Here is a 25,796-nt window from a genome sequence, read left to right as displayed (position 1 = left end):
CTTTTTTATGCAAGTAAGCAACGTTGCCAGAAGCAGGAGATAAGTCAACTTATCGATCAGCATAAGCTGTTTTGAAAAAATCCGTTGCCCGCGTAAAGTCAAAAACTTTGAACAGTTTCCTACCTTGGTTCAAGAGCTTATCCCTTATGGACATTTTATAGCTGATGAAGTCACACTTAACATTTAATTGAATTAAATTCAAGCTGTTTCAGATTTGCATTCCACTTATGACCTTGCGCCAGACGACTGTGAGAAGTTGCCCCCGAGACAGCACACCCGTTTTTGAGCGTACATAACTCATCAATCAACATGCATATCTACGTTTAAAGTCATGCAACTTGCGCATAATCTACTTTTATGGTAACTGCTGTGCATATATTGCCCCTTCCAATGAGTCGGTCGTCGACGGTGGCGACGGCTCGCTTATCAATTCAATTGAAATGTTATTAATAACAATTGCTGGCTTTATATTAAATGCTGTTGCATCAACACGGACTTGGACTCGCACGCCCCTCGATGAGTAATCGCAAATGCTGCTCAAGTTTCCAGTGGGTATCTCATCTGCTTGGTAACAGCGATAATACAGAGACAATGTTCACTTTTTACCATCATAAAAAACATAAAAAATAATTTATTTGCTTATTAATTTGTTTAATAAATATACAATATATAAAATTTCTGGTTAGTTTGCAAGCATTTGCAAGGCCACTCGAACGGTTTTGATTCCGGGTTGATAAAAAAAAGAAGAGTAGTACAAAAAGACTGATTAACTACGTTAAAAATACACTGATAACGAGGCACATTAACAAGTTTTTTTTTTAGTTTTTTGTTTTGTTTTAGTACACACATTGGACACGGACTTGACTTGGACGTGCCAGTTAAAGTGAAAAGTATTTCGCTTCAAGGCACAACGTGGATTCCGTTATAGATATTACATATTAGTCTAGATATTAACGTTGACAATAGAAGCCAATAGAAGCGAGGCTCTATTGCGTATATAACATTTACACACATAAATTATTTAATTCAGATAGACATTAAACATGCGACAGTTTGTGCTTGGCACTTGTAAGACGGAGGCCAACAAACGTCGACCTTACGACCAGCCACCCGTCAGTTTGTGGAACATTTCCTCGTTAAGCGTCTGGTTGTTCTCTTTGGAGCGCATGGACATAAAGATATAGCCGCCAATGAATTCGTGCACCACCTTGCAGTCGGCAGATAGGCAAGAGAAGACGACGTTCTCATCGTGGAATTGAATCATCATGCACTTGATGCCCCAGTTAACGTTCCAGGCTTTCATTGTGTTGTAACGCCAGGTCTTCAGGTGATCGCCCGTATTCAGATCCATGCGCATGATCCGATTGTGCGCTACGCCCAGCAGCTCCTCCTTCTTATGACCATCGAATTTAATGACGAATAGCGTGACACCAAAGTCAGGTAGCGATTGCCAAGCCTGTATGTACTTAAGTTTGGCTTCCATTAGCTGCAGCTGGCGCACATTGGCGTGTGCCTCCAGAATACGTTGCACCGCCTTGCCGGAGAGCTTACGCAACATTTTGGGCGACAGGTAATCGTTGGCGTCCACGACGCGTGGATTGATGTTCAATGGCGCCGCCTGTGCCTGCGGCTTCTGCATTTGGAGCAGCGATCGTATGCTGCTTACCTCACTCTCGTAGCTGCTGTCGGCGAGCGAGCGTCCCTTGGCAGCAAGACGACAGGCAGCCATCCATTTGGCATATTGTTCCTCATTCTCGCAGCGCACCCAGAATTCGCTGTTTGGTCCGTTGCGTCCCTCCGGCGACACTTCCAGCCTTATGCCAAACTTGCCTTGGGCTAAATGTACATCGGGCGTTACCTCACAGCCGCGCAAGTTGATGGTGAAGCTGGGCGCACCACGACGCGACTCCTCCTGCGATTTGTACAGGTGCAGATGCAGGTCGCGATACGTGAAGAAGTAGCGCTTGTAGCCCCTCAGCGTGAACAGCTGTGGCTTCAGGAAACGCAAATAGTCCGATAGCTCGGGTATGCGAGTTATGTTGCCCGTATCGGTTCCGGCATTTGGACCCTCAAGTGTGATTTGCAGCTCGTTGAGCGCCGAGTCGATGTCGTCTTCAGCGCCGTTCTTTTGGTTGGAGTTATCCACGCCGGAATCAATGCCGGGAGGATGCAAATCCGTTTGATGATTGACTTGAAATTGCAGCGCGGCAAACATCAGAGTCTCCTCCTCGGTGCAGTCCAGCTCTTCGTTGAGTATAGACCATTTTGCCTGCTCGTACAGCTGATTGATGCGCACTTGATCGTACTTTGGATTCAAATCGAAGAACGTGTAGTACTTGAAGCGTAAGCAGAGCGTATCAAATTCACGCACACCCTGCTCCATGATGGACAGCGAAGAATCCAGCCAACCGACATTCAGGCGCGCCTTTTGCACCAGCGTCTTGGGCCGCACAAGGCGAGCGCGCACATCTGGACTGGGCGAGCGTGGTGAGACGGCCAAATTCTCCTGCAAATCGCCAAAAATTGAACCAGAGTCATAGGCGACATAGCCATTGAGGCTGTTGTTATGCTTCCAAGTGCCCGTTGGCGAGCTGATGGGCGTGCCAGGCGCAGTGGCCGAACGCCGGGGCGTCGTTGCGTATGGAGACGTCGGCGCGCACAGCAGATTGCCGTTGCCATGTGATCGATCCAGGCTGCCGTTGCTGCCATTATAGGCATTCGTAATAGGCACAAAGGAGTTGGTGTCCGCCGCAGGTTGCACATACGCGGTGCCATTGGCCTCTGCGACGGGTATCTTCTTTTGCGGCAACTTGGAGAAGTTCTTCTTTAAATGCTCCTGCTCGACGGGCTTACACAACGATAACTCCTCCGGGTAGCGTATATCCAGATCTTTGCATAGATTCACCACAGCGCCAAATGTTTTGATTGAGAAATTTACACGATAATCTAGATAGCGTAAGTCTGGCATCTGCACACGCAGCGTTTTGTGCATGGGCGTGAAGTAGAGAAATGAATCGGATTGTACGCCCGCCTGATCGAGGGTGGAACGCGTGCGCGTAAGCCAAATATTTTTAGCGGGCCACCAGAGCGCATGATCAGACCAATCCTTGGGCATCTCTGGATCGACCAGCTGCAGCATGACGCCGCCAATGTGCTGGTCACCGCGTACACGCAACGTTTTCTCCACCTGCAGATCGGTGATAACTATCCGCAGGTTCCAGGTGTTTTCACCCACATGAATCATCTTGCCACTGTTTTCCTATTTTAGGCGTATTGCCAGCACTCATACACACAAACACGCACACAAACAAGAACTTGGGCGACTGGGCCAATATCTAGAAATGAATAGCGAACAGGAAAATCACTTGATTTTTGAATAAAATTCCTCAAATGATGACGTAATCGACCTACGTTCGTTCTATCTTGGGCCTTCTATCCAATATGCGAGCTGTTTTTGCAATACATACAAAGCAAACGAGAATATGGTATTGCTGCTGGCGCCCTTATCTCGCCAGATGTTTGCTTTGGCTCGCACAGCTCCAGCTCCAGTTCCAGCTCCACTTCTAATGGCCGTTCGCTCAACGGGGCTCAATTGTTTTTTTTTCCCTCTTCCCTGTCGCAGTAAACACTCAAGGTTATCGTTAGCGTTCTTTCCGAGGAGGTGGAGACGTCGTTGTCGTCCCACGGCACAACAAATACTAATGAATGCTGCAAAATTCCACACACATACGAGCGACAGCGACGGCGACGGCAACGACGAGCAAATCGTGAACAAAGCCCAAACGCCAGCAGCTACGCGAGATACGAGAGAGAAATTAATTCATAAATAAATCAGCACGAAACGGCGACGACGCGACGTGTTTTCGGTTGACTTTGCTTACAGCTTGTATCTGGCAATGTGTATGTTTGCTTTTGGCTTGCTTATTTAGCTATATACAACGTATATTTGGCAATTTGTATTGCCCAGCTTCTTTAATGCGACGCTTAATATCGTTAATTTATTTTTAGAATATTTTTCACGTTCGTCATCAGCCTTCGTCTGTCGCTACGGTCGAGTGCAGACTATTTTGGTTATCGATTGCGCAGCTATTGCTGATCATGACGATAGTATCGTTCAAATAATTTCTAATTTAAAATGATTAAGTTTCACTATTTTGCATTGATAGATAACTAAAAATAAAACTTATGTACATATATATTCATAATATAGATTAGTGTTGAATAAAACTATTCAAAATTATTTTTTTGTTTTAATATATATCGACACATAGTCAACCCTTTTTAGGCATCGATATATCGATAACACGGCACAAGCCTGCGCGGATTTCGTTGCTGCTTGTTATTTACCAATCAAAATTACAATTACATTTTGTTGAGACAGATTTCAAGATGAAGTTCAATTTGTACTTAACTTTTAAGTAATACACATGTTGGACGTGCACGGGAGCGACTGCCATTGACACTGCCACGCACGCACACATGCCAACCCTCATTGCCTTTCGCACAACATTCGTAAACAAACACAATGAAAGCTCCCGTTCAGCCCCAAAGCGCCAGTCGATGCGGCGCTGTCTCTTCGAGCGCACGTATTACAGAAAGTATCTCTCAGATACCCGAACGCCGACTTTAGTGCGCGCCGTATGCCATCTCGCTCTAACACACGCAGCCAGTCAATACGAATACCTGTAAACGAGCGCGCCAGTATATATGGGTGTGTGCGAGTGTTTGTGTGAAAAGTCAGCTAGGAAAATTGTGCATGAAAAATCGGAAAATCTTTGTTAAAACAACATCACAACACAGGCAATGAAACAAAGATAGCGTATTCAATTTGTGTCAAATAACAAAACTCGAACATTGCACAAACTGATATATCAGATGTATACTAATTTATATATATATATTTCGACATCAAGTTGTATATTCATTTAACAGACGAAAAATCGATCCAAGCGATGCGAAACAACCAAAATTTTAAGTCTTTACTGGCAAAAGGAGTGCAAATATCATAAAATATATATAAAACCAAACGGCTAATTTCATTAGTAAAAGTTGTGCAGACAAACGGGAAGAAAGAGAAATACAGTGAGCGACTAAAAAAGTATATTACGTTAATAGTTTAAAAACGCGCAATAGTTTAAAGCAACAGACGCTGCAATACGATAAAAACAAAAAACAACAACAACAGCAGAAGCAACAAGGCGCTTAGTCATCCGTGTGAGTTACGCCAGCGCAGTTCCAGCTTTCTGGTAGTACGTAGTGCAAGGCACTGTTTGTACCTGTTCCATTTGCCAGATACAAAACGCTGCGCAGGAACTTGTGAATGTTAATAATTGCAGCTCGCCTACGCAAGACGACTACGCCACGCTGCTGATTTCAATAATAGTAGCAACAACAACAATTATCGTAGTAACCTGTTGTATACATTTGTTGTTCACCTTTCGTTGTCTAAAAACGGTCAATTCTAAACACACAAACAGACACAAGCCGAGCGAGAGAGAGAGAAAGAGAGAGTCAAAATTCAGCTTACATACAAAACATACATACAAAATCAAACCCCGGGGCACACCTGTTTGCAGTCACTGTACTCAAATAGTATTTACATCGTTTGCTATTTAGTGGCCAACAGAATTGAATTGTTAAAATGTCGCGTCTAACGGAGGAAATGGTGATTGCGCGTGCCAAGCAATCGGATCTGGGCTTAATCAAGAAACTAAATTGCTGGTAAGTTGAGCGTATTAATTGTTAGCCCATTGGCTGCAGTGAAAGCCTAGCAAAAGTGCCCATGATCTGGGAGATCTGCCCACTTTGACGCTTTCACTACACCTCCAGCCTGACTGACCCGAATCCCTCGATTGACAGCAGCCACCTAGCAGCTCTCAACCAGTTTGGCCCACGTTGTCCACTTTGCCTGACTGCCTGCCCGCCTATCTGTGCCAAACACGGCACCCCAAGGGGTTAAGTGGCAAACGGCTTAGAACTTTGAAGCCTTTTGCTAGTGGTGCTAGCGTTGCACTTCAAGGCTCTTATGGCTGGAAAAAGGAGGCATTTCAAACCGGGTTTTCAAATGCTTCTTTAAGCTTATCAGCTTGAATTTAAAGAATTCTCTAAGCTTGAACTTAGAGAAATATCTAAATATCTAATGGTAGATTCTCCAAATTGGTGGATGTTTACACCCAAATGTTCCATATCAAATGTATCCAATGATGGGTTCAAGCTTTGTATCCGTATTTTAACCGCATGAGGCATAAAAGTTCTAAAAAGACTTTCTGACGTTTAAATAACAAACTTCCCAAAACAAAAATCTACAACCCCTGGGGGAATAATTTTAGCTAAATGCGACTGATTTCGTTATTGTATCCGCATTTTATCCGTAAATGTCAACTGTTATTATAAAATCATTATTATATCATCTATATTTTTGATATTTTATTTGAATTCCTTTCTTCTCTTTATAGGGGCAGTGATCTCAGCGATGTTAATATAATCAAACGCATGCGTGGTGTTGAGGTTTTGGCACTTAGGTAAGTCTCTTATTTCTCTATATTTTATCCAATTTGGGAATGTTATAGATCAGACAAGCTAATTTCCTGTGCTGCGCTTTGATTGATTTCAAATTCAATTAACCGCCCGCCGCATTTGAAAAAAAGTTTCATTGTGGGAGTGTTAGAGAGAGAGAGAAAGGTATCTGGGCGTAAGTTTCTAACCGTCAGATACTTGTGTTCAAATGATGTCATTCGCACAGCGAGAGGCAACGGCATCATCATTCGCAAGCAAGCGAAAAAACTTTTGAACGCTCAAGCGCGTAATTAATGCAAAAAGCAGCAACAATAGTAAACAGCAACAGCAACAACATCAACATGAAACATAACAAAAGTCGTGGGAGCACCAAAATTGGCAACAGCGACTTGCTGTTTTGTAGGTTTTCAGTCTTGCGTCCAGCGAGTGCCCAGTACACTCGCGTGGGCCTCAGCGCCGCAGCAGCAGAGTGCGTAGGGGGCATAGCGCACTTGCTTCTACAGATACAAGATACAAGATACAATATATTCGCACACAGATACAATGGCACATAACATATACATGTGCGCTTGCATGTAGGTGATGATTATGTGAAGTATCTTTAAGTTTTCCTCTGTGCATGTTGTTGCCGCTGTTGCCTTGTAGATTGCGGCCTTTTAAGGCAAACATCATTGTTTTGACTGTCAAGGTCGTTGCGATCGATTTGCAAGACAACTGTCTGTCATATGGACAACATATTGCACAACTTAAAATGTATATATCAAGCTTAATAATTTGTTTTTTATGTGCCTGCCTTATAAGAACCGAACAGCGAGGCTTTGCAATAAACTTGTGGCAAGCAGATGGTTTATAATCGGCCGGAAGCTAAAGGTACAGGAAAAGAAAATCGAGCTTACTAACTTTTAAGACTTAAAGATGAATAGGAGTGCTTTTCCTCCTTAATGTAGGCAGCCGCAATTTCGTATATTATATATATACATATACTTTTAATCAGGTTGCCAAAGCTTAGTCGATTTGTCATGCCTGTAAATCTTTGTTTGCTTTTATTTAAAGTATCTCGATAATTTAACTTGCCTTTTTGTTGCTAGCAGAACGTGCATATATCATTGTGGGTACAATTGAAAACAATCACGTATCTGTCATACAAACGATAGCTCAAAAATAGTTTCTTTGAAGCACAAATTGTTTAGTTTTTGGATAATACAATTGACTTTTATTAATGTCACAGAGAAGATTAATCGAATGATTATTTCTTTTATGAGTTAATACAAATATTATGTAGCATCTGTCGTGCCGCAAGGCTATTTACTCGGCGGCATCTACTCTTTCTTGTAGAAATCTCATTTGCATTTTATATTTCAGATACATTTACATTCGTGTCACCTGCTCGGCTCTCACTCCTATTGTTATATCTCTACGAAACACGTTTCCATATTAAAGAATTTAAAAGCTTTCAGTTGTAACCTACTTAATCGTTATCAAAGTGCTAATTGACACACTCGAGGGAACTTTATGTATTAAACTTATCAGTCGATAGATAAGATTCTTGGGACACGCCATGAGTCAAGGGCCCTGACTTGCATAACCCAATCGTTGCATTAAACTAGGAAACCCTTTTTGTTACATGTGACTGAGCAGGCTTTACAAACATTTTGTTATGCCCACTTTGTTTGCCATTTCGGGTACGACTTCATGGAGTCGTGAGAGTTGTTTAGATTGTTGTGCTAGGCTATGGCAGGCGTGGGTCGTCGCCGCCGCCAGGCTGTCAGCTTGGAGCTAGAGTCGACTATCCATAAATCTGTTGTTGCCCCCACGTAGTATATTCAAGTATTACTCATTCGCCTGGGTTGCATGCTTGGATAATTTACTATAAGAAAAACTTTGTATTGATTTGCATTGCGTGCCGTTGGCACTTAGCTGGATTCCCTTAATACTTGCCCCCCGTCCCGGCTACTTGAAAACCAAGTGCCAACCTTGAAAGACATTGATAACTCTAATGTGGCGCTAACTATGCATATTAGTATTGCACTTCGGTTTATGGTTTCCTTTGAGTATCGTGTGCCAGTTTCTGACTGACTCTATAAATAGGTTTGTTGGAATTACAGCGCCTCCAAAAAAAAAAAAAAAAAAAACAAGAGAAGAAAACTTGCCATGGCAATGCACCCGTGTGCCATTTACAAACGGGATAGGTATCGGGTCTGCTAAGTTTAGAAGCGTCTGCTGTGGTTTTATTTTTATACTAATACATTCTAGTTGCTGTGGCTTCAATTGCCCGAGGCTCTTAAAAGAAGTCACACAGCTATCAGTTGTTATCTTATCGCATAACAAGCGGCAAGCAACAGCTAAAAAAAGAAACAATCAAAGCACGCGCAACGCCGCCGAAGCGTCAATTTTATCGTTAGTAATCAGCGTTGGAAAAAGTGCGAAATAACAATGAAAATTGGCGCTGAAACTGCGAACTGACCTAGACGATGACTATCTTCCAATGATAAAAGACGACAACGACGACAACAATGACAACAACGATATTAATGATATTATTGCCCAGCTGGCAGAGAGCTCAATATGCCATATTCTCTGGTAGCTCTAACGGTACACATTAAGAACCTTTTAAAGAAAGTTTACTGCACGGAGTTAATGACCTCTTCCAGCAGCCGCTTGGCTACCAAATCTTTTGTGTCTTTTGTGTGGCCGCCGCCTCAGCATAACTTTAAAATGATTCATGGCACTTAACCGGGGCGTCTTTGTCACTTAACAAGGAAACAAACAACACTGAAAGAAAAGCATGACAACCATGATGTTGGAATGTTCTAGTGCAGTTGTATCTAAATAAATTACTCAAAGACGGACCTTGTACAAAACTAATATATACCTACTTCTTTCGCTGTAGATTTCTAACATACGATATAAAATTTCTTAAAATTGATTAACCACATTCAATACCGTATGATATTGCCTCTGTTATTCGTGAGGTTCGGAACGGAGCTTATTACAGATAATTGAAAATCCCTTTTTAAAGAGCTCACATATGAGCAAAGCACAAATGTTATTATTTTTATTTATTTGATATCTCTATAAACCTTTATTTACCTATATTATCCGTAAGCTAATCTTTGTATTATGCGTAGGCTACTGTTTGGCTTACGGATAATTAAGACATAAATTAAACCACTTAGAGCCCCGGCTAAAAGTGGCTTCCTCTTGACAGAGTTCCGGATAATCGTGACTAAATTAAATTTCCCCTATGTATTCACGTAACACGATTATAAAAATGTTAAATAACCCCAAATTGTAATTTCTTTGCAGCGTCAATAAGATCAGCACCTTGGCACCCTTTGAAGACTGCACTAAACTACAGGAGCTGTATTTACGTAAAAACAATATTCAAAATATCAATGAAATTGGTTACCTACAAAACTTACCGGCGCTCAAATATCTGTGGCTAGAGGAGAATCCATGCTGCGAGCGTGCGGGACCAAAGTAAGTATTGTGTGTTTGGTATAGAAAGTAGACAGTTAACACCTACTGTATCTGTGAAATGCAGCTATCGGGCGATGGTGTTACGCGCATTGCCCAACCTCAAGAAGCTCGACAATGTGGAGGTCACTCAGGAGGAGTTGGACGATGCCCTACGCAACAGCAGCTCTCAAATGGCCGAGGAGGATGTCTATGAGGATGCCTACGAGGCCAGGCAGCAGCAACAGCAACAGCAGCGCACATCTCCCCAGCAAATACAACAGCAGCAGGCGCAGCCGCCAAGCTATCCACAGCACTCACCGCAACAGCCATCCCCGCAGCAGCAGCAGCAACAGCTAACACAGAGGGGTAGTCCGAGTCCCATGAAAGAGGTAACTGAATTCCAATGCTGTTCGCCAAATCTCAGTCACATTGAGTGCGCTGTCTAACATACTGACTACTCACAACACGCCCCTTAAATTTGGTTCTAATAACGCCTGGCATTTAACAAAGCATATTTTTTCCTAATTATTAACAAGCCGCCACAATTAGCAAGTCCGCTTGCTAACAACAGCGATGGAACGAATAATGTCAGCGATTTATATAGCAATCAATTGCAAAACTCAATGCCCCCAACACCCACAAAGGTAAACGAACGAATAGTTTCAGGCCGAGCTGTTTATGACTGGCCCTAATTGAGTTCTGCGGCAGACGGGGACTGAGATAAATGAGTATAATTCTCGGGGGAGTAACCGATAATAGAATATAAATTAGGATTTAATACTAAAATAATGTATTAAATGAGCTGGGAACTGGGCAATATTCTTGACTGAGCCTAGCATAGTATGATATTTTTCAAATAAAAGGTTGACAGACGGACTGTTGTTATATTAGCTTTGGTTCAGCGTTCAGTTTAACAGTTCAGTGTTGTGCAACGCATTATGCAACATGGTTTCGGGATGAAACCCAACTGTTCATAGTAGTTGGGTCCGCTGTGAATTGCTATTTAATCAGTCAGTGAATAAGAAAGATGAGTAGAAGAGTATACACACTAACAAATTTGGCTTTCCATATTCTTTACTATTTCCCAGGAACCCGCGCACCCGCCATCGCCTAAATATAATACCATTAATAAAGAGCAACGCACTTCCTTTCATCAATATGATGTAAGATCCTCATACTATCAAGCAGCCTAGCAAATCAGCCAACCATTTTACCATTTATATTATAATGATGAGCTTGTTGCCGAGCCTAGTCAATGTGTAGCTAGTTGGGTTTTTTGGGCGTGTACACGTCACACTTGAGTCCTCAGCCCTATTGGGTGCCGAGTTACGCGTGAACGAGTCACGCGATGTGGCACTGGCATGGTTAAGGTTCTTCAGTTCTTCATTTCCAGTCAGCCAGTCAGCCAGCCAGCCACTCGGCCCATTGTCGGGCGGGGGCTTGGGTTTCTGGGTTAAGTCGTGCCGCAACAGCAACATTTGACTTTGAGCGAATGGCGAGCAGAGAGAAACTGAAACCGAGACGAGACGAGACGAGACGAGAAACATGACTAGTTCATAAAATAGGTCATTATGTATTCAACAAGCAATGGCACAAGAAATGAAAGAATAATAAAAAGGGGTTAGACCCCCGGCCCTAGACACATTTTAGAGATTTAAATGCTTGTAGTCTCTGCAGCGCTTGGCAACGGCAACGGCAACAAGCTCAGCATTACTCGAAATATGAGATGGTTTGGTATTCAAGTGGCAGGCAACATAACTAACAAATTCTTTGTGCTCCTCTCCCACAACTAAAAAAAAACGCACCACAACACTAACCAACACAACAACGATAACGATAACCACATCGATTAGCACTCGCCGGGCTCTGATCAGGAGAGTCCACATGTTGGCTACAGAGAGACGCGTCCAACGCCCCTCCCGCCTAGCATATCCTCACACTCGATGAAGGTAAACATCGCAATAAAAAAGACGAATGGATGGAGAAGGATGGTAGACATTGCGCCAGAATAGTTACGCGTTTTAATTATGGTATTCCTTCTTCTCCCATGCAGGAATACTATCAGTCGGATCGGGTAACTTATCCGGCGCATTATCGTCACAGTCAAACCGATCTAACCGAATGGGAGGAGAATCAGCACCAGGCACCACAGGTGCATCACAATCCATACGGCAGCCAAATGCAGCTGCATTATCCGCAGCGACGCAGCGCGGGCCCCGAGACCGGAGCCGAGCGTTACGCTTATCGGAATGGAAGTGCTCGGGAGAATGGTGGAGATTGGGAGGTCGAGGAACGCACCAGATCTAGGTAAGCTCAGCTGATAATCTCAGTGAATCGTATAGCACTTAGTAATCAACAATTTTTCTTAATGCAGGCGCCCCGAGGGTCGCTACAGTGATGCGGTTAGTACAGTTTCGGCCACCGTCATGAATCATTTTGCAGGCTGTCATCGACGGCCCGTCAATCGAGTGAGTAACCGCATATGAGCCGTTGAGATACTTGCATATTAATTGAAACTACAATCCTGCATTGCCAGAACTCCAATTTACTGTCTGCCACATTGTGCCTGGTCAAAGAACTGGACTACGGCAGCCTAGAGGTATTGGAACACGCTGTGCGCTGTCGTATTGACGAACTGGCGGGCGAATGATGAAGACGTGTATCTAATCGCATGTCGATTAGCTAATACACTTAATGGTCTTCGTAGACCTCAGAGTAAAAATACCAGTTGGAGGATAGTTGGTAAACTTAACTCAAAGACCATACAAAAAGACACTCAGCAATATAATGACTCGAAATTTTCTACTAACAACTTAACGAATTACAACAACAAATATTTAAACTAAACTTGCCAATTGTAACTGTAATAATGTTAACTTTTATATGCGTCGGATAAGCAACAATTTTTGCTATATGAAATATACGTATACGTGAGATATACAATGTACGTAACATATGCATATGATAATTATAACACATTGTAAAAACTAATCAAGAATTTATACGCTATCTTTAAATAATTTGATCGTTATTCTAGCGTATTTAGTTTAATCTTGTTTTCTACACTCGGCATTGCAAATGTGTTAAAATAGCAATGTAACAAATGAAAAAATCGGAATAACATTTAATGCCACACTAGCCTTATTTTGTACTTAACAAGAAAAAAGAAACTCACGTCTAAGGCGTAAAGCACAATACTTGCATCTTCCTTGTTTAAATAAGTTAGTTAATATTTTTAATACGAGCATTATGGGCATAATTTTAAAGCTTGCCAAGCCTTTTTGTTAAATAATTGTACACAACACAATTAAACACTAATACTTATATAAACACGTCCATTTTAAGTATATTTCTTTTTTTTTAATGCGTATGAAAATAATAAAATAAATAAATTAACAAAGCAAAGGTAATTTTGTTTTCATAAAAATTGTTCGTTCAGTGTATATTTAAAAAATTTCCCCTAAGCGTTGTATTCTGGATAATGGCCGGATTTAAACTGCTTGCTTATGTATTGCAGCAAGCAGTCCAATATCGTACGTGGTGCGTGGCATAGCTGGATGGAAAGCTTTTTAGTACTTAGGACTAATACCAAAACGATAAAAGGCCAAAGAATAATTTTCTGTACTAATCCGAACGGTTTTATTATATTAATTTTTTTAATCTTAATGCACATTCATAATGGGAAAGAGTTTAAAATGATCTCAACCCCATTTGGGGCCAGAACCACTATGATTCGAGTATAAGGATAACGATTTAAAACCGGATATTAAATTTCAGGGAGTGACATGCAATAAGAATTACGATTGTGATAAATATACTATAATGAATGCATATATATACATATATTTTTCTTCAATATAGTTACCTAAATTTCAAAACATTGGTAACTTCTTCCCAAGTGCAGTTAATTAGGCTAAGTGGAGCATGGCAAAGCTGAAAGCGTTTTAGTACTTAGTTAGGACTAATACCAAAACGATAAAAGGCCAAACAGTACAATTCTGTACTATTCCGAACGGATTTGTTATATACATTTTCGTAATATTAATACACATTCCCAATATGAAAAAGGGGTCCAAAATTTTTTCTAACACCATTGGGGCTAGAAATCGTATGATTGGAGTGTTCAAAAACATATATGGATATTAAATATCAAAGAGTGCAATGCAATACAAATTACGATTTTAATTAATATACGATATGCACGTTTCACCAAATTCGAAAATGTTGGAAATTATGAAATGCGATTCATTTCATTTCTATCCGATAAAGATATAAAGTTAAAAAAAAAAAAAACCAACAGAAAACTGTTGCTACTGCAATTGGTTTGCAGGCAAAAGTTATATATATCTCCATTGGTACTCTTCAAAATAAAACTCAAGTTTTTAGAGGGGCTTTACAACATTTAACACATAATATATTTATTTGACTTTTATGTAGGGTTGTTCAGTAGTATGGTTATTAATATGTGGTTGTCTTTAAGTTTCTCATTTCGGTTGTTTTACAGTTTATGGATTTTGACTAACCTATTTAAGCTTGTCTTTGCCATAATATTTATTTACTTTTGTGCTAATTTGTATTAATTATAGTTATATTTGTTGTTGCTGATGTTACACACTCTGGCATCAATTCTATGCCAATTACTGGAACTAAAACGTGAAAACTTTTTTGGAATTTTTTGTTTTTTTCGTAATTGATGATGATGTTGTTCATTATATTTATTATAATTATAAAGTTTGCATTATTATTTGAGCTACCTTTGAAACTCAGTGATTTTTGGCCGCTGTATTCATGGCAGAAACGCAACACCTAACATATACATATACATAAATGTAAAGTGCATTACGATATACTAGATTATAATGAATATTGATAATGTTTTTTTTATTAACTTGCTACACATTGATATATTGAAGCCGCAGTAAATTTTAAACAAGTGTGCTCTGAAAAATTGTAATCTCTGCTGCATTTTTCTTTCGTCGTTCTTCTTTTTTTTTCGTAACTAATTGTGCAATTACAAACATTTAAGAAGTGCCTGATTATAAATATTTTTTCTAACATGTATATACGATTTAATTTCAGTGTAGCCAATGATGTTATTGAAAACTTTACACATTCAAAACATTCATATTATTGTATATTTAATTATTGTCTGTCACAGCGTCGCGTTCGACACAACAACGTGTGTTAGCCTTTAAATATAAATAAATTAAAGTGTTTCAATATATATATATATTTTTTTGTAATCTATGCTTAAGCTCTTAAGAAATAAATTGCAAGAGATGTTGGTATTGCAATTGACGCATGTCTTCCAAAATGCTTGTTGTTGTTTGCTGAAATTGTCTTCTATTTCAAACAATGCGAAAAAATGTCTTCCAAACATTTTTTTAGCATATATCGAATATTTTATGGTATATAATATATATATATATTTATATATAAATATATGTTTATATGTAGTTATGCACATCGAGATATTTGCAGTAAATACACTTATTTAATTAATGTCTTCCTCGAAAAACGTTGGGTCGCTTTTCTTTAATATGAGCCTCTGATTTGCAATCGCAACTCATTTTGTATAGACCAAATTAGCTATATATGTATATTCATATGTATGCATATATATATATTGATTCATTCATATGGGTTGTTCAATAGCCAACACTAAACACTTGGTTAACATTTATAATTGTTACACATAATTGATGCTGATTTGTATTTTAGACAAAATTATAGATATATTTCAAAATTTAATGTTTATCAACTTTTTCTTCTGCCATTGTAAAATTGATATGCTGATTCCATTAATTAAACAAAAATTGATATTATAATAGTTTGAGTTGTTATTTTTGTAGCGTGTTTTTTAATATAAATAATTGGTTTACGACGATATGTTGTGTATTTTTGATATTAATTGGTTGTGATTTCTACGCTTTGCTCCATCCCTCCGCACAACTGGCGGATGCTACAAATAATCCTTAGGTTTTATTTGTGTTGACATCTGCACCTGGATAACCGAATTAACAGTATCCCATGGATGCCAATGCCGCACTGGAAGCCCTTTTGTGATTTTTGCTGTTTCTCTCCTACGAGCTGAGAACTTTAATTTTGAAGTATTGATTTTTATGTTTTATTTTTTTTGTTTTTTTTTCGTTTTTGCTTATTTAGTTTGCTATATTTCATAGCATATTTGTTTTTAATTGAAATTAATTACAAATTAATTGATTCGCATAGGGAATTTCATTTTGTTTTTTGCTCGCGGCGGCTTTGTGAACCGCACATATAATTGTATTTTTATATAGATTTTAGTTTTTGCCTTTACTTTTATACAATTCAACAAAAGTTTCGCAATTAACAACAGTGAATATAAAGACAACACTAGCATAAACACAAATGGAAATTGTCGCAGAGTGCGGCAAAAAATCAAAATGTATATTTTAGTGTACAACAAAGTAACAACAGAAATATTATATAGTTGAATATATAATTGGGTTGTGATTTATGTACCTTCATCTAAGCTGTGGGCTCAGGTGAAAAACGGCGATAAATCACAGTTGCACAAAGACCCGCCATCGCCAGTTTTGCAGAGAGCCTTGCACATTTCGTCCCAGTCCGGCGTACCATCGTCTGTGCTGCTGGCCTCTATTTTGCCCATGGCCGGCACCTCAGTTAGCCTGGCTTTGCCTTCATTGGAACCATGTGTAGTCACACTCTGCTCTGTACTGACCTCGTCCAAAACATCCAGCAACTGGCAAGGACTACAACCGTTCAGCGTGCGTTGTCGTTGGTGGCAATAACTTTTACACAGTCGAGTGCCATAGGACTGAACGGACTCAACTGTATTGCACTCAGAATCTAGAGTATATAGGATAAGTATATCATAAATCTCACTGCACGTCTGCATGCTTTTCTACTTGATCACAAATTGAATTTACAATAATATTTATAGTATATTAACTAATTTAAATATTACAAACAAAAGTTTTATATGAATTTTAACTATATTTTCGTGCCACACTTTTACTATTTTTTTATTGAAATAAAAATATTCACAAAAAAAAATAAAATTTCAGGCAAGTTGTATAATTTGTAAGTGTTAAAACTTCATTATATTACAAAATATAAAACTGAAACCTGTTCAAAACTTAAAACTCAACTTAATTTTCCTAAAAGAACATTTTATTGAATTTCGAGTATTTCTTTATCTAATATAACATGGGCTAAAAATGCCGCTTTACAAAGCTTAATTTTTTTGTTTCTATGGGCAGACATAGAGTAGAATTTTATACGGGCTTGTGCAATATTTTAAAAGAACAGTAAAGTTCGCAAATAAAAAGTTTGGTGAAAATATATTGGAAAGCAAAAAAGTTTTCTATGCAAGTCATTTTATGACCGATTCTTTTTATAGAGATATAGGATATGCTTTTCCGACGCTGAGAGGAAGCCTGCCAAGTTAGATCAACAAGGTTTGGTGAAGGTGAAGAACAAGGTTTTCATTTTGGCTGATCAGTCTTATTGAAGCTATATGATATATAGGTCCGATCCGCGTACATCCCACTGTCAGCAACACAAAGACGAAGCTTTGACCTAGAGAGAGAAGTTTGCTTTGAAGCAGACAGACATTTCTATACTCGGCTGTTGATCAAGCATAAATATATACTTTATGGGCTTGGAGAAGTTTCACTCTATGAGTTTCGGGACAGAAATAAAATAGCCTTAATGCTAATTTACAAATCATTACAAATCATATTACAACATATTGCTTATAAAACGACTATAAAAATATAAAAAAATTTTCTTACCTGTTGGCGATCTAGGCAGTTGCTCGCATTTAGCCAAATCAAAATCTTTGTTCAGTACCTTTATTGCCTCGACTTTGCCAGACTTGGCGCAGTATTCCGCACATGGCGCTACGCCGAGGCCAGCTCTGAAAATTGAATCGAAAAAAACAAGAAAAAAATGTCGAACGTGTTAGCACTTGAAACTAGAATAGATATAAGCCAAGTGCTTCGCATATTTGGCTAACAGCTACTGTCGATTAGCTATCTGGATTTTCCCAGCACTCGGAAACTTCACATATTTCACTCGTCACAAGGCGTCAAGACATGTTCAAATAGATATCACTCGTTTGTCAATCATTTTGACAACCTTTCGCGTATGCTTATCGACTTTGAAAATAATATGTACACACTGGATTACACACACACAGCCGAAACACTTAGATGCCTGATATGGATAAGACTTGGCCTGGTCTGATCCGATCTGGTCTGCCTGCAGGCGAAACTTCAATGGAAACTCTTGACTTACCCGCAGAGCTCTTTACACACCAAACTCCAATCCTGAACTACGCTGACGGACGTCAGAGCTGGCGACGGAGGCTTTCGCAGCGCTTCTTCAAGGCTTTGCTGTGCTGCTTGCAGCGCTTTTGTAGCATCCCCCAAAGCCTGTAGCAGTCGTGGGCGCTGTGACGTCACGGCGCTGTGAGCCTGCGCACAGCATAGGGCGGCAATAACCAATAGCATTCGAAACATGCTGAGGACCTCAGCTGCAGCGAGATAGACGGAGAGAGACAGCGTGTGTGAACAGCTAAGCATATATAACGGGAAAATAGTCATGGCCGTGCTGTATGTGGTATACTTGATATTACTTCTAGGTGTGCGTATGCGTGTGTGTGTGTGTTTCCGTGTGGGCAGCCGGAGGTGTAGTCCTTTGGGCACAATGGAAGCAATTGCGCTCAAAATGCAATTATCGCGCGCCTGAAAGTAGGCAACAAAGCGCCGTTGCATAGCTTCCATTGTTGGCGGTTCCATTGCAATTGAAATTGTATGCGCTTGATTTGCCCAATTCAAAGGATTTTCATATGCCTCCTGCTTTTGCCATCCGTGCAGCCTAGATCTCGCTGGCAGATTATCTGGCTGCCTAAACTATTGATTTTTCCAGCAATATCACGTGGCTTACCACTTAATTCACGAATTTCGCTATAGACTATGTTGTTGTTGGAAACTCCGCTTGGAGCTCATCCAGGCCACAGTTGAAAGTTGCAAGCGAGCGCGGATGCGTGAATAAATTGTACAGTCCCCTCAGGCTTATGCATATTTTCGTGCATTTACTTTACAGCTTAGTCGGCCATTTAATTAACTTTTGCAATTTGTCTGCGATGCTATCGTGAGGTTTTTTGAATTATGTGGGTGTGAGGAATTTGGGTATATACAAACTAATTAAATATTTTGGCCTATCTGGGATATCGAGCCTATCTGCGCTACGTGCAAACACAGCCAGGTAAATATTTACAGCAAGTACATAAGCAGTACATAAATGGATTTCTGATTTTGACGGCAGGGTGAATGGCAAATACTAAAGAATTCTCTGGCCGAGCCACAAAAATGTATTGTTAGATACCAGAGCAGTTTGTGGATGATTAACTTGATCAATCAAGTAAAGAATATAAGAATATACATAATATTAACTCAAAATAAACGAGTAGAATTTGAGAAGCTCTAAATGTTCTTTTAAGCAGATAATTTATGAACACTTATTTGTAGTCTATTTACTTACATTTCACTTGGAAAGCATACAAATTGAACTTAGTTTTATCTATTTTGTTTAATAAATAGAATTTAGTTTATTTCACTTGTTATGTGCTTCGTGTATCAATGCTCAAATCAAAATTGGGCTCAATGCAAAATGCGCTCATCTTTTAAAAGTTAAACCAACTGAAATGTGAGCCGGTAACAAACTGAATGTCGCATTTCGCTCAGCGGATCCACAACGAAAGCTATTTGTTATTAATATTTATATAAACGTATATAATACTTAGCACTATCAGCGCACAACGGTCGGCTAAAATCATGGCGCTCGGGCCTAGAGTGTTCTGGCTGTGTTGATTTTTGACACATGTTGGCTTAGTTGACACTTTGGCTCTGCTGTTGCCGTTGATCAGAGATAAGCGCAACCAGGAGTAGTTAATTATTATTGGTAGCATTTGGGTTTCGAGTGCGCTTTTGCCCGATAACACTCAGCCTGTCAATTATTACAGCAGATAACAATTATTAGGCGAAAAATATAATATAATAAGCAAAGCCATACATTAATATAAGTGCGCAGTTTTAACGCTTAAAAGATGAATACAATTTGGTTTTGGGAGAAAAATTAAAGACTTACTCGATTTGGCAAAGTTGAGTATGACATCTATTGTTGTTATCAATATAACCTCAGGTGTCAAACTATTTTTTAATAGATAGATAAGTTATAGGACGAAATACATGGTATGACGATTAAAAATATAATCTTGCCTTAGGCAACCTAGGTTTCATACTGTATTTTCATACTTGTCTTGCCTAATTAGGCCACCATATATAGCCCATCTTCAGCGAGACGTCTTCGCAGCTAAACAAATTCTTCTTTAAGTTTCAAAGTGTTCTTTAAGTTTTAACTGTGATTGTGCAATTTTTAAATACTGATAATCATTGGCAAAATTATTAAGTAAATTTAGCACTATGGAATTGGCTAAAATGGGCAAGATTCGAGCTACGATACTCTCGCTTCACCGTCTCTTGGCTTATTTACCAATGACAGCACACAAAGCAACTAAAGTTAATTAGAGCTTAGCACCGAAAAGTCCTTGAACTGTCAAGTAGGGATAAACAAATCTTTAAGTCATAATGACAGTATACTGACAACATAAAACAGCAGGGCTTTTAAAGGCTTAACAACGTATTGTGGGACAAATGCAATGCCAAAAATGTCGCCTGCATGTTCTCAGATAAGAAAACTAAGTTAACAAAGACACGTTTTGGCCGCTGTTTGTGTTGGCAACTTGGTCAAAAGTGTAGGCAGTTCCCTTCGTTCCTTCTACCTTTTTTCTTTGTGCTGAACTGTAAGCCTAGAGTGTGGCAAGCATCGTTCAGTGTTACATAAGTTCGCCATGTGCCACTCAAAAGTATGCTATGGAAATCATTCAGTTGCACGTAATGCAATTGAACTGCGTGGGTTGGGCCCGGGCCAATTGTCGACCATTTTGTAAAATGTATCTATGTATCCAAAAGCTGTGACGGTGTAAGTGTATTTTTTTTTTCATTTCTGCTTTGACCCAAATTTCTGCGTGCCTTGAAAAATCCATAAATTGCCAAAAGGACCCACACATATGTATGTATGTGTGTACACGCTGGTATTTGTATCCATTTTCATGTGAAGTAACTCCATGAAAACCTTGGCTTTGCATATATAAACAAATTGTGTTTTTCTTTTAGCCAAATGGCAATAAAAAACTTTTGCCATTGTAAATGTCAAAAACAGTTAGAAAATTAGTTTGTTAATTAGCTTTTCATTCTGCCACATCACATAGCAAAAACAGACAAAATGCCTTAACAAAAAAATATATATCAGAAACAGCAACAGCAACGCCTGGCACTTAAATTGTTAAAAAAAACACACACACACATACATGGATTTCGTGCTGGCAAAGATGGGAGTGGGGCGACATCGCCTCGCCAGGCTTGCGCAATGGCGTCTCCTGCGTTGGGTATGTATCTGTTGGATACGTGGATACGCTGCCGCCCATAAATGTAGCTCCGCCCACATACATGCAGCACAGAGTGCCAAGATGGTTGCCCAAAAAATCTTGTGACGTCATCAAGATTGCTTGCCTGCGCAGTTTGGCGCCCAAACACGCTTACAAATCTGCATATATACGACATGCCCATACATAGCTGCTAGGAATGTCTCTGCTGTTGTGAAGGTTATGCAACACACAGCTCAATGTTGTTGTATATAAATGTGAGCTGCTGTCTGTGTGGGTGTGTGCGTGTGTGATTTTAGGTGTGTAGGTGGGCAGCCATTTTGTGCGTAACATGGCAAGCTTCGTAGGCAACCCAAACGGATGCTGCTGCTCATAGCTCCGCAGATCGTCAGCGAGTGTAGCTGCTTTTTGCAAGCATCCACAAATTTGTCAGATATCGAAACTATATCGTTACAGTTAGTCAAGTGGCTCCGTCCCGTTCGGTTCAGTTCAGTTAAGAGTTTACAGTTTGCAGTTTGCATTTTGCAGTTTACAGTTTGCGCGCGTGTTGTATAAACGAGATTTGTAAGTTGTAGCTGTTACATTCAGTAGTTGCACATGCCACCAAATCTATCGCATTCCAGGTCATCTATGAGATAACTGAAACACAACCTATATTAACTAGTCAATTAACTAACTTAATCTAACGCTCATTTCGCACTCGCTCGATCGCAAACGCCATTTGTTGTTATTCTTGTTTACTATCGCACATTTTCGCTATTCACACGTAATTGTCAACAAAGCAGCCAAAGTGAATTATCTAAAGCAATACATCGACGATATCCGCAGGATAATCGGTAAGATATCCTTTTTAACACATATACCGCGTCTACCTATTTTGTAAACACACTCAACATGGTATGAATACCCTTTATCCAAGTGTGTCTGTTATATAAGCTAAGTCCAGGTTTAAGGTTTTCTATACTTAATGCAGCTGTCGCATTGTCTGTATCCTTATATTTTGAGCATATAGATACCTATACACACATACACAGGAAATAAAGTTAGCACTCACTGCGCAATTGCAGATGTTGCTCAGCTTTATGTATATCAAATCTGCTGCCCCAGTCTCTTTTTTTTCCTTTATATTGACAGAGCACTTACAGATACCTACATTCAGATGGAAGCGAGTGGGTGAAAGGAATATGAGTGAAGACACAGGAGGAATTGGTTCCCATGGTGCAGCACTATATTCAAAGCATACACCCTCCACATCCATATGTAGGCAGCCAAGCTTTGTCAGGATTTATTTAGGATAGGTTTTTTCAAATTCCAGTTTACAAAATTTGAAGCTTAATATAATCACAAAGTTTTTGATATGGTATAGTTAAGGGTTTTATCCCGATATGATATAGCAAGTGCAATTTTGTTTGTCTCTTTTCTTCTTTCTAATTGATTGTGATTAATTGAGCATAACATCTTTAGACTGAAAGCGACGACAGCATTACTAGTATTTGGCATGCCATAAGCCGCCTGTTCTGATAACGTGCTGTGAGGGAGAGGAGGTGACGTAAAATGGCAAGAGTGCAGGGCAACGCTAGGTGAAACATATCTGCTTTCGATTATTGAAAATGAGGAAAGTTTTTATTTATTAACTGCCGAAGACAGATATATTTTGAAAAAGGAAAAAAACAAAATAGCAGAAAAAGGAATATATATGGAGACCACTTTCCATTAGGCTCAAGTGAAAATATAAATAAATATTTTTACTGCCAGAACTTCGATTAAAAAGGAGAAAACAAATAACGGAAAATGAAAAAGAAATGTATATATATTTTTATTGCCAGAACTTAGATTAAAAGGAGAAAATAATAATTGTGTAAAATCACTCATAAAAAGTGCGCTTAGAACAAATGGGGAAGGCGAAAGTGCCTACACGGGCGAAGAAGATTGGGACATTTTCCTTTTTATTAGCAAAATATGAGGATAATTTGAACCTTTGAAAACCTTAATTCCTGACGAACCGGTTACTACTGCTGTTATTCTTTTGCGCTATAGCCGATTGATTGCCTTGATTTACAGGACTTAAATATTTTGTACACTTTTTAATATAACTGATTTTAGAAAAGGAAAAACTTTGACATTGCATACTTTTTACATATATAAGAGTGTGCCACCCACACTCCCAAACTGATTTTGCCCTTCAATTGTCCTTGTGCCCAGCTGAAAGTTTCCCCACGCCTGCTTCCATTTTCTTTTCTGTTTATTTACTCGCCCACTGCATTTTCACGCAGTTTTCCCTGGCGTTGGTTATGTAATTTTCGGACATTGTGTAACACCTCGCTCGCATTTGCTATTTGCATATGCATCTCCCCTTGCGTATTTCCCCCTTCTATTTATATAATTGCATAACATTTGCTCATTAAACCATTGCTTACTTCAAGGCATCACCCATACTAGATTTAGTTCTAATTGTTATTTCTTTTTTGTTATGTTACAGAGGAGAAAATGTCACTCAATCCGAACGGGTATAAACTCTCCGAAAGGACGGGTAAACTAACGGCTTATGGTGAGTACAAATAGAGAAATATATATTTAAATAAAATTAAAATACTCCATGCGTTCAAAGTTTGAAGATTTATTTCTAAATATGCATATGTATTTTATAGTTAATATATATGTGTATTTAGATAATTCTTCAAACTATAAAAGCAAGGGGTGTTTTAATTTTATTAAGCGTATATATATTTGAACGTCTTCACAATTTGAAATATCATAAATAAATATCAAAAAACCATTTTAAGAATATAAGTATATAAGCGGAGAAATATATATAGTTTCCATTTGTAGTAAGTCTAGTTAGACTTCAACTTTTCGAAACTTTTCCAAACGATATTTTTTATTCGAACCCCATAGGAAAATCTTTATGTAAAGGCGCAGTTATGCCCGACAATCATAAAATATTTTTAATAATATATTATATAATAATATATGTTTATTATTTAATTAATTTGAATGGATTGATGCTGATGTATTTTGCTTGGACCCAAACAAATTACTCGTAGTAGATTATAATAATAAGTTATAATAATCTTAAATAGTTGTCTAAACAACATCTCAACATAACTGCACACAAATCTATTCGCTGTGCAAATAATAAATGAGAGTGTTAAACTGACACACGCAAACAAAATGCTGTAGAGGACAACCACAAGGCCGTAGTCCCAGAAGCACGCACACACACGACAAATACATAGGACTGTCCGGGACACTCGCTGCCAGTTACAGCCCAAGCAGGAGGCCTTGATAAATTGCAGCGTCGTTTGACTTCGCTGGAGCGTGAAACTGGCGAATGCCTTGTAACAGATTTTGGCCAGCAAACAAACAGACAAACAGTCATACAGACAGACGCGCGGGCAATCCAAAGTCAAAGGCAGCCACCACCAATCTGGAGCTAGGACCAGTAGAAGGACACATGGCAAAAGGTGCTGCCAGACGCGTGCCCGAAATTGAAAGCACAACAAACATAAACCGTTTAGTCACAGGATATTACGCACGCTTACATGTCAGAGCAGGATGGAGCATATAAGTACACACGTACATATATATGTATGTGAAGGATCAGGCTCTGTTGTCGGGGTTGAGGCTGAGAGCGCTGGCCACGGCTGTATCTGACATTAAGCGCACACGACACAGCGCAACACATTAAATTTTATTTAACTTTGCTGTAAACTTGAGGAATTTTGAAATTGCTACAATTTGTCTGGTGTCCTGGCGGGGTTTATCCGCTGCCCATTTAAATAGAAACTTGCCAGGCTTCACGAAATGCGCTTTTAATGGAAATTATGCGCAACGTTAATTTTCCAATTGATTTCAAGCGTGGCCAAGGATAGAGAAAACAGCTACGTAGCCCCTCTTATTGGTATCTCAGTGGCCAACATTAATTTGATTATTAAGGCAGGCAATTAATATCAGCAACCGCAGCAAAGGACACCCAGTAAAGGCACACGCTGTGATCCAACCTTTTCTGGGTTGTGCATCACCCCCAAAAACCTTAGCTTGGGCCAGCATATGGCGGAGGGCCATTAAAGCCCAGTGTTTCGCCGTTTGGGTACACTTAGTAATGCTTTGGACATGGGTGCCCAACTAGGAAATACCCTGCATCTACTTTCAAACTGCCGTAGTATATATTCTTACTTAATTCTTCATACACATATAAATATGTAGACATTTTTTCGTTTAGTCACGTTAAAAAAGTTTTCATTATAATAGTTCATTCGTCAAACAATTCTTTCATTTTCGCTATTTTTCCACACTTGCGAGTGGA

At 39.4% G+C, this 25,796-nt stretch overlaps 4 protein-coding genes across 11 annotated transcripts in view; 2 read left to right on the top strand and 2 right to left on the bottom strand.

The window, feature by feature from the left end:
• Nucleotides 1–630: 630 nt before the first annotated feature.
• LOC115770493 (unc-112-related protein) lies at nucleotides 631–4,116 on the bottom strand. The gene is made up of 3 exons (XM_030715782.1): nucleotides 3,882–4,116; nucleotides 3,412–3,792; nucleotides 631–3,335 (listed from the first exon to the last, which is right to left on the bottom strand). The coding sequence occupies exon 3, from the start codon at nucleotides 3,242–3,244 to the stop codon at nucleotides 1,097–1,099; it is 2,148 nt and encodes a 715-aa protein (XP_030571642.1). The 5' UTR covers nucleotides 3,245–3,335; nucleotides 3,412–3,792; nucleotides 3,882–4,116; the 3' UTR covers nucleotides 631–1,096.
• Nucleotides 4,117–4,378: 262 nt separating this feature from the next.
• On the top strand, nucleotides 4,379–13,309 carry LOC115770494 (putative cyclin-dependent serine/threonine-protein kinase DDB_G0272797/DDB_G0274007). Of its 6 annotated transcripts, XM_030715783.1 has the most exons (10): nucleotides 4,379–5,082; nucleotides 5,134–5,721; nucleotides 6,456–6,521; nucleotides 9,823–9,996; nucleotides 10,061–10,364; nucleotides 11,064–11,138; nucleotides 11,829–11,966; nucleotides 12,029–12,282; nucleotides 12,350–12,443; nucleotides 12,512–13,309. In XM_030715783.1, exons 2-10 carry the CDS (start codon nucleotides 5,642–5,644, stop codon nucleotides 12,623–12,625), a joined length of 1,299 nt encoding a protein of 432 aa, XP_030571643.1. In that variant the 5' UTR covers nucleotides 4,379–5,082; nucleotides 5,134–5,641; the 3' UTR covers nucleotides 12,626–13,309. The 6 variants fall into 6 exon arrangements, with proteins under 6 accessions (XP_030571643.1, XP_030571644.1, XP_030571645.1 ...); XM_030715784.1 differs by having other exon boundaries at nucleotides 4,381–5,721; nucleotides 11,850–11,966; nucleotides 12,512–13,308; XM_030715785.1 differs by having other exon boundaries at nucleotides 4,385–5,721; nucleotides 11,829–11,924; nucleotides 12,512–13,308.
• Nucleotides 13,310–14,373: 1,064 nt separating this feature from the next.
• LOC115770440 lies at nucleotides 14,374–18,517 on the bottom strand. The gene is made up of 3 exons (XM_030715714.1): nucleotides 18,280–18,517; nucleotides 17,775–17,899; nucleotides 14,374–16,827 (listed from the first exon to the last, which is right to left on the bottom strand). The coding sequence occupies exons 1-3, from the start codon at nucleotides 18,501–18,503 to the stop codon at nucleotides 16,499–16,501; spliced, it is 678 nt and encodes a 225-aa protein (XP_030571574.1). The 5' UTR covers nucleotides 18,504–18,517; the 3' UTR covers nucleotides 14,374–16,498.
• Nucleotides 18,518–21,884: 3,367 nt separating this feature from the next.
• Nucleotides 21,885–25,796, top strand: part of LOC115770364 (glutamate decarboxylase) — a 16,857-nt gene continuing 12,945 nt past the window's right edge. The window contains exons 1-3 of one of the 3 annotated variants that reach the window (XM_030715609.1): nucleotides 21,885–22,054; nucleotides 22,276–22,326; nucleotides 23,970–24,038. In XM_030715609.1, the coding sequence (XP_030571469.1) occupies nucleotides 23,978–24,038 (61 nt within the window). In that variant the 5' untranslated portion in view covers nucleotides 21,885–22,054; nucleotides 22,276–22,326; nucleotides 23,970–23,977. Of the gene's footprint in view, nucleotides 22,055–22,272; nucleotides 22,327–23,969; nucleotides 24,039–25,796 lie in introns of all 3 variants that reach the window. The other 2 variants (XM_030715608.1, XM_030715607.1) reach the window with 2 other exon arrangements.

This window comes from Drosophila novamexicana, unplaced genomic scaffold, assembly GCF_003285875.2.
Source record: "Drosophila novamexicana strain 15010-1031.04,08,12 unplaced genomic scaffold, DnovRS2.1 tig00004555-arrow-pilon, whole genome shotgun sequence".
Classification (NCBI taxonomy): domain Eukaryota; kingdom Metazoa; phylum Arthropoda; class Insecta; order Diptera; family Drosophilidae; genus Drosophila; species Drosophila novamexicana.
Note: the sequence above shows the minus strand (reverse complement) of the source record. Positions and strands in the feature narration are given on the sequence as shown.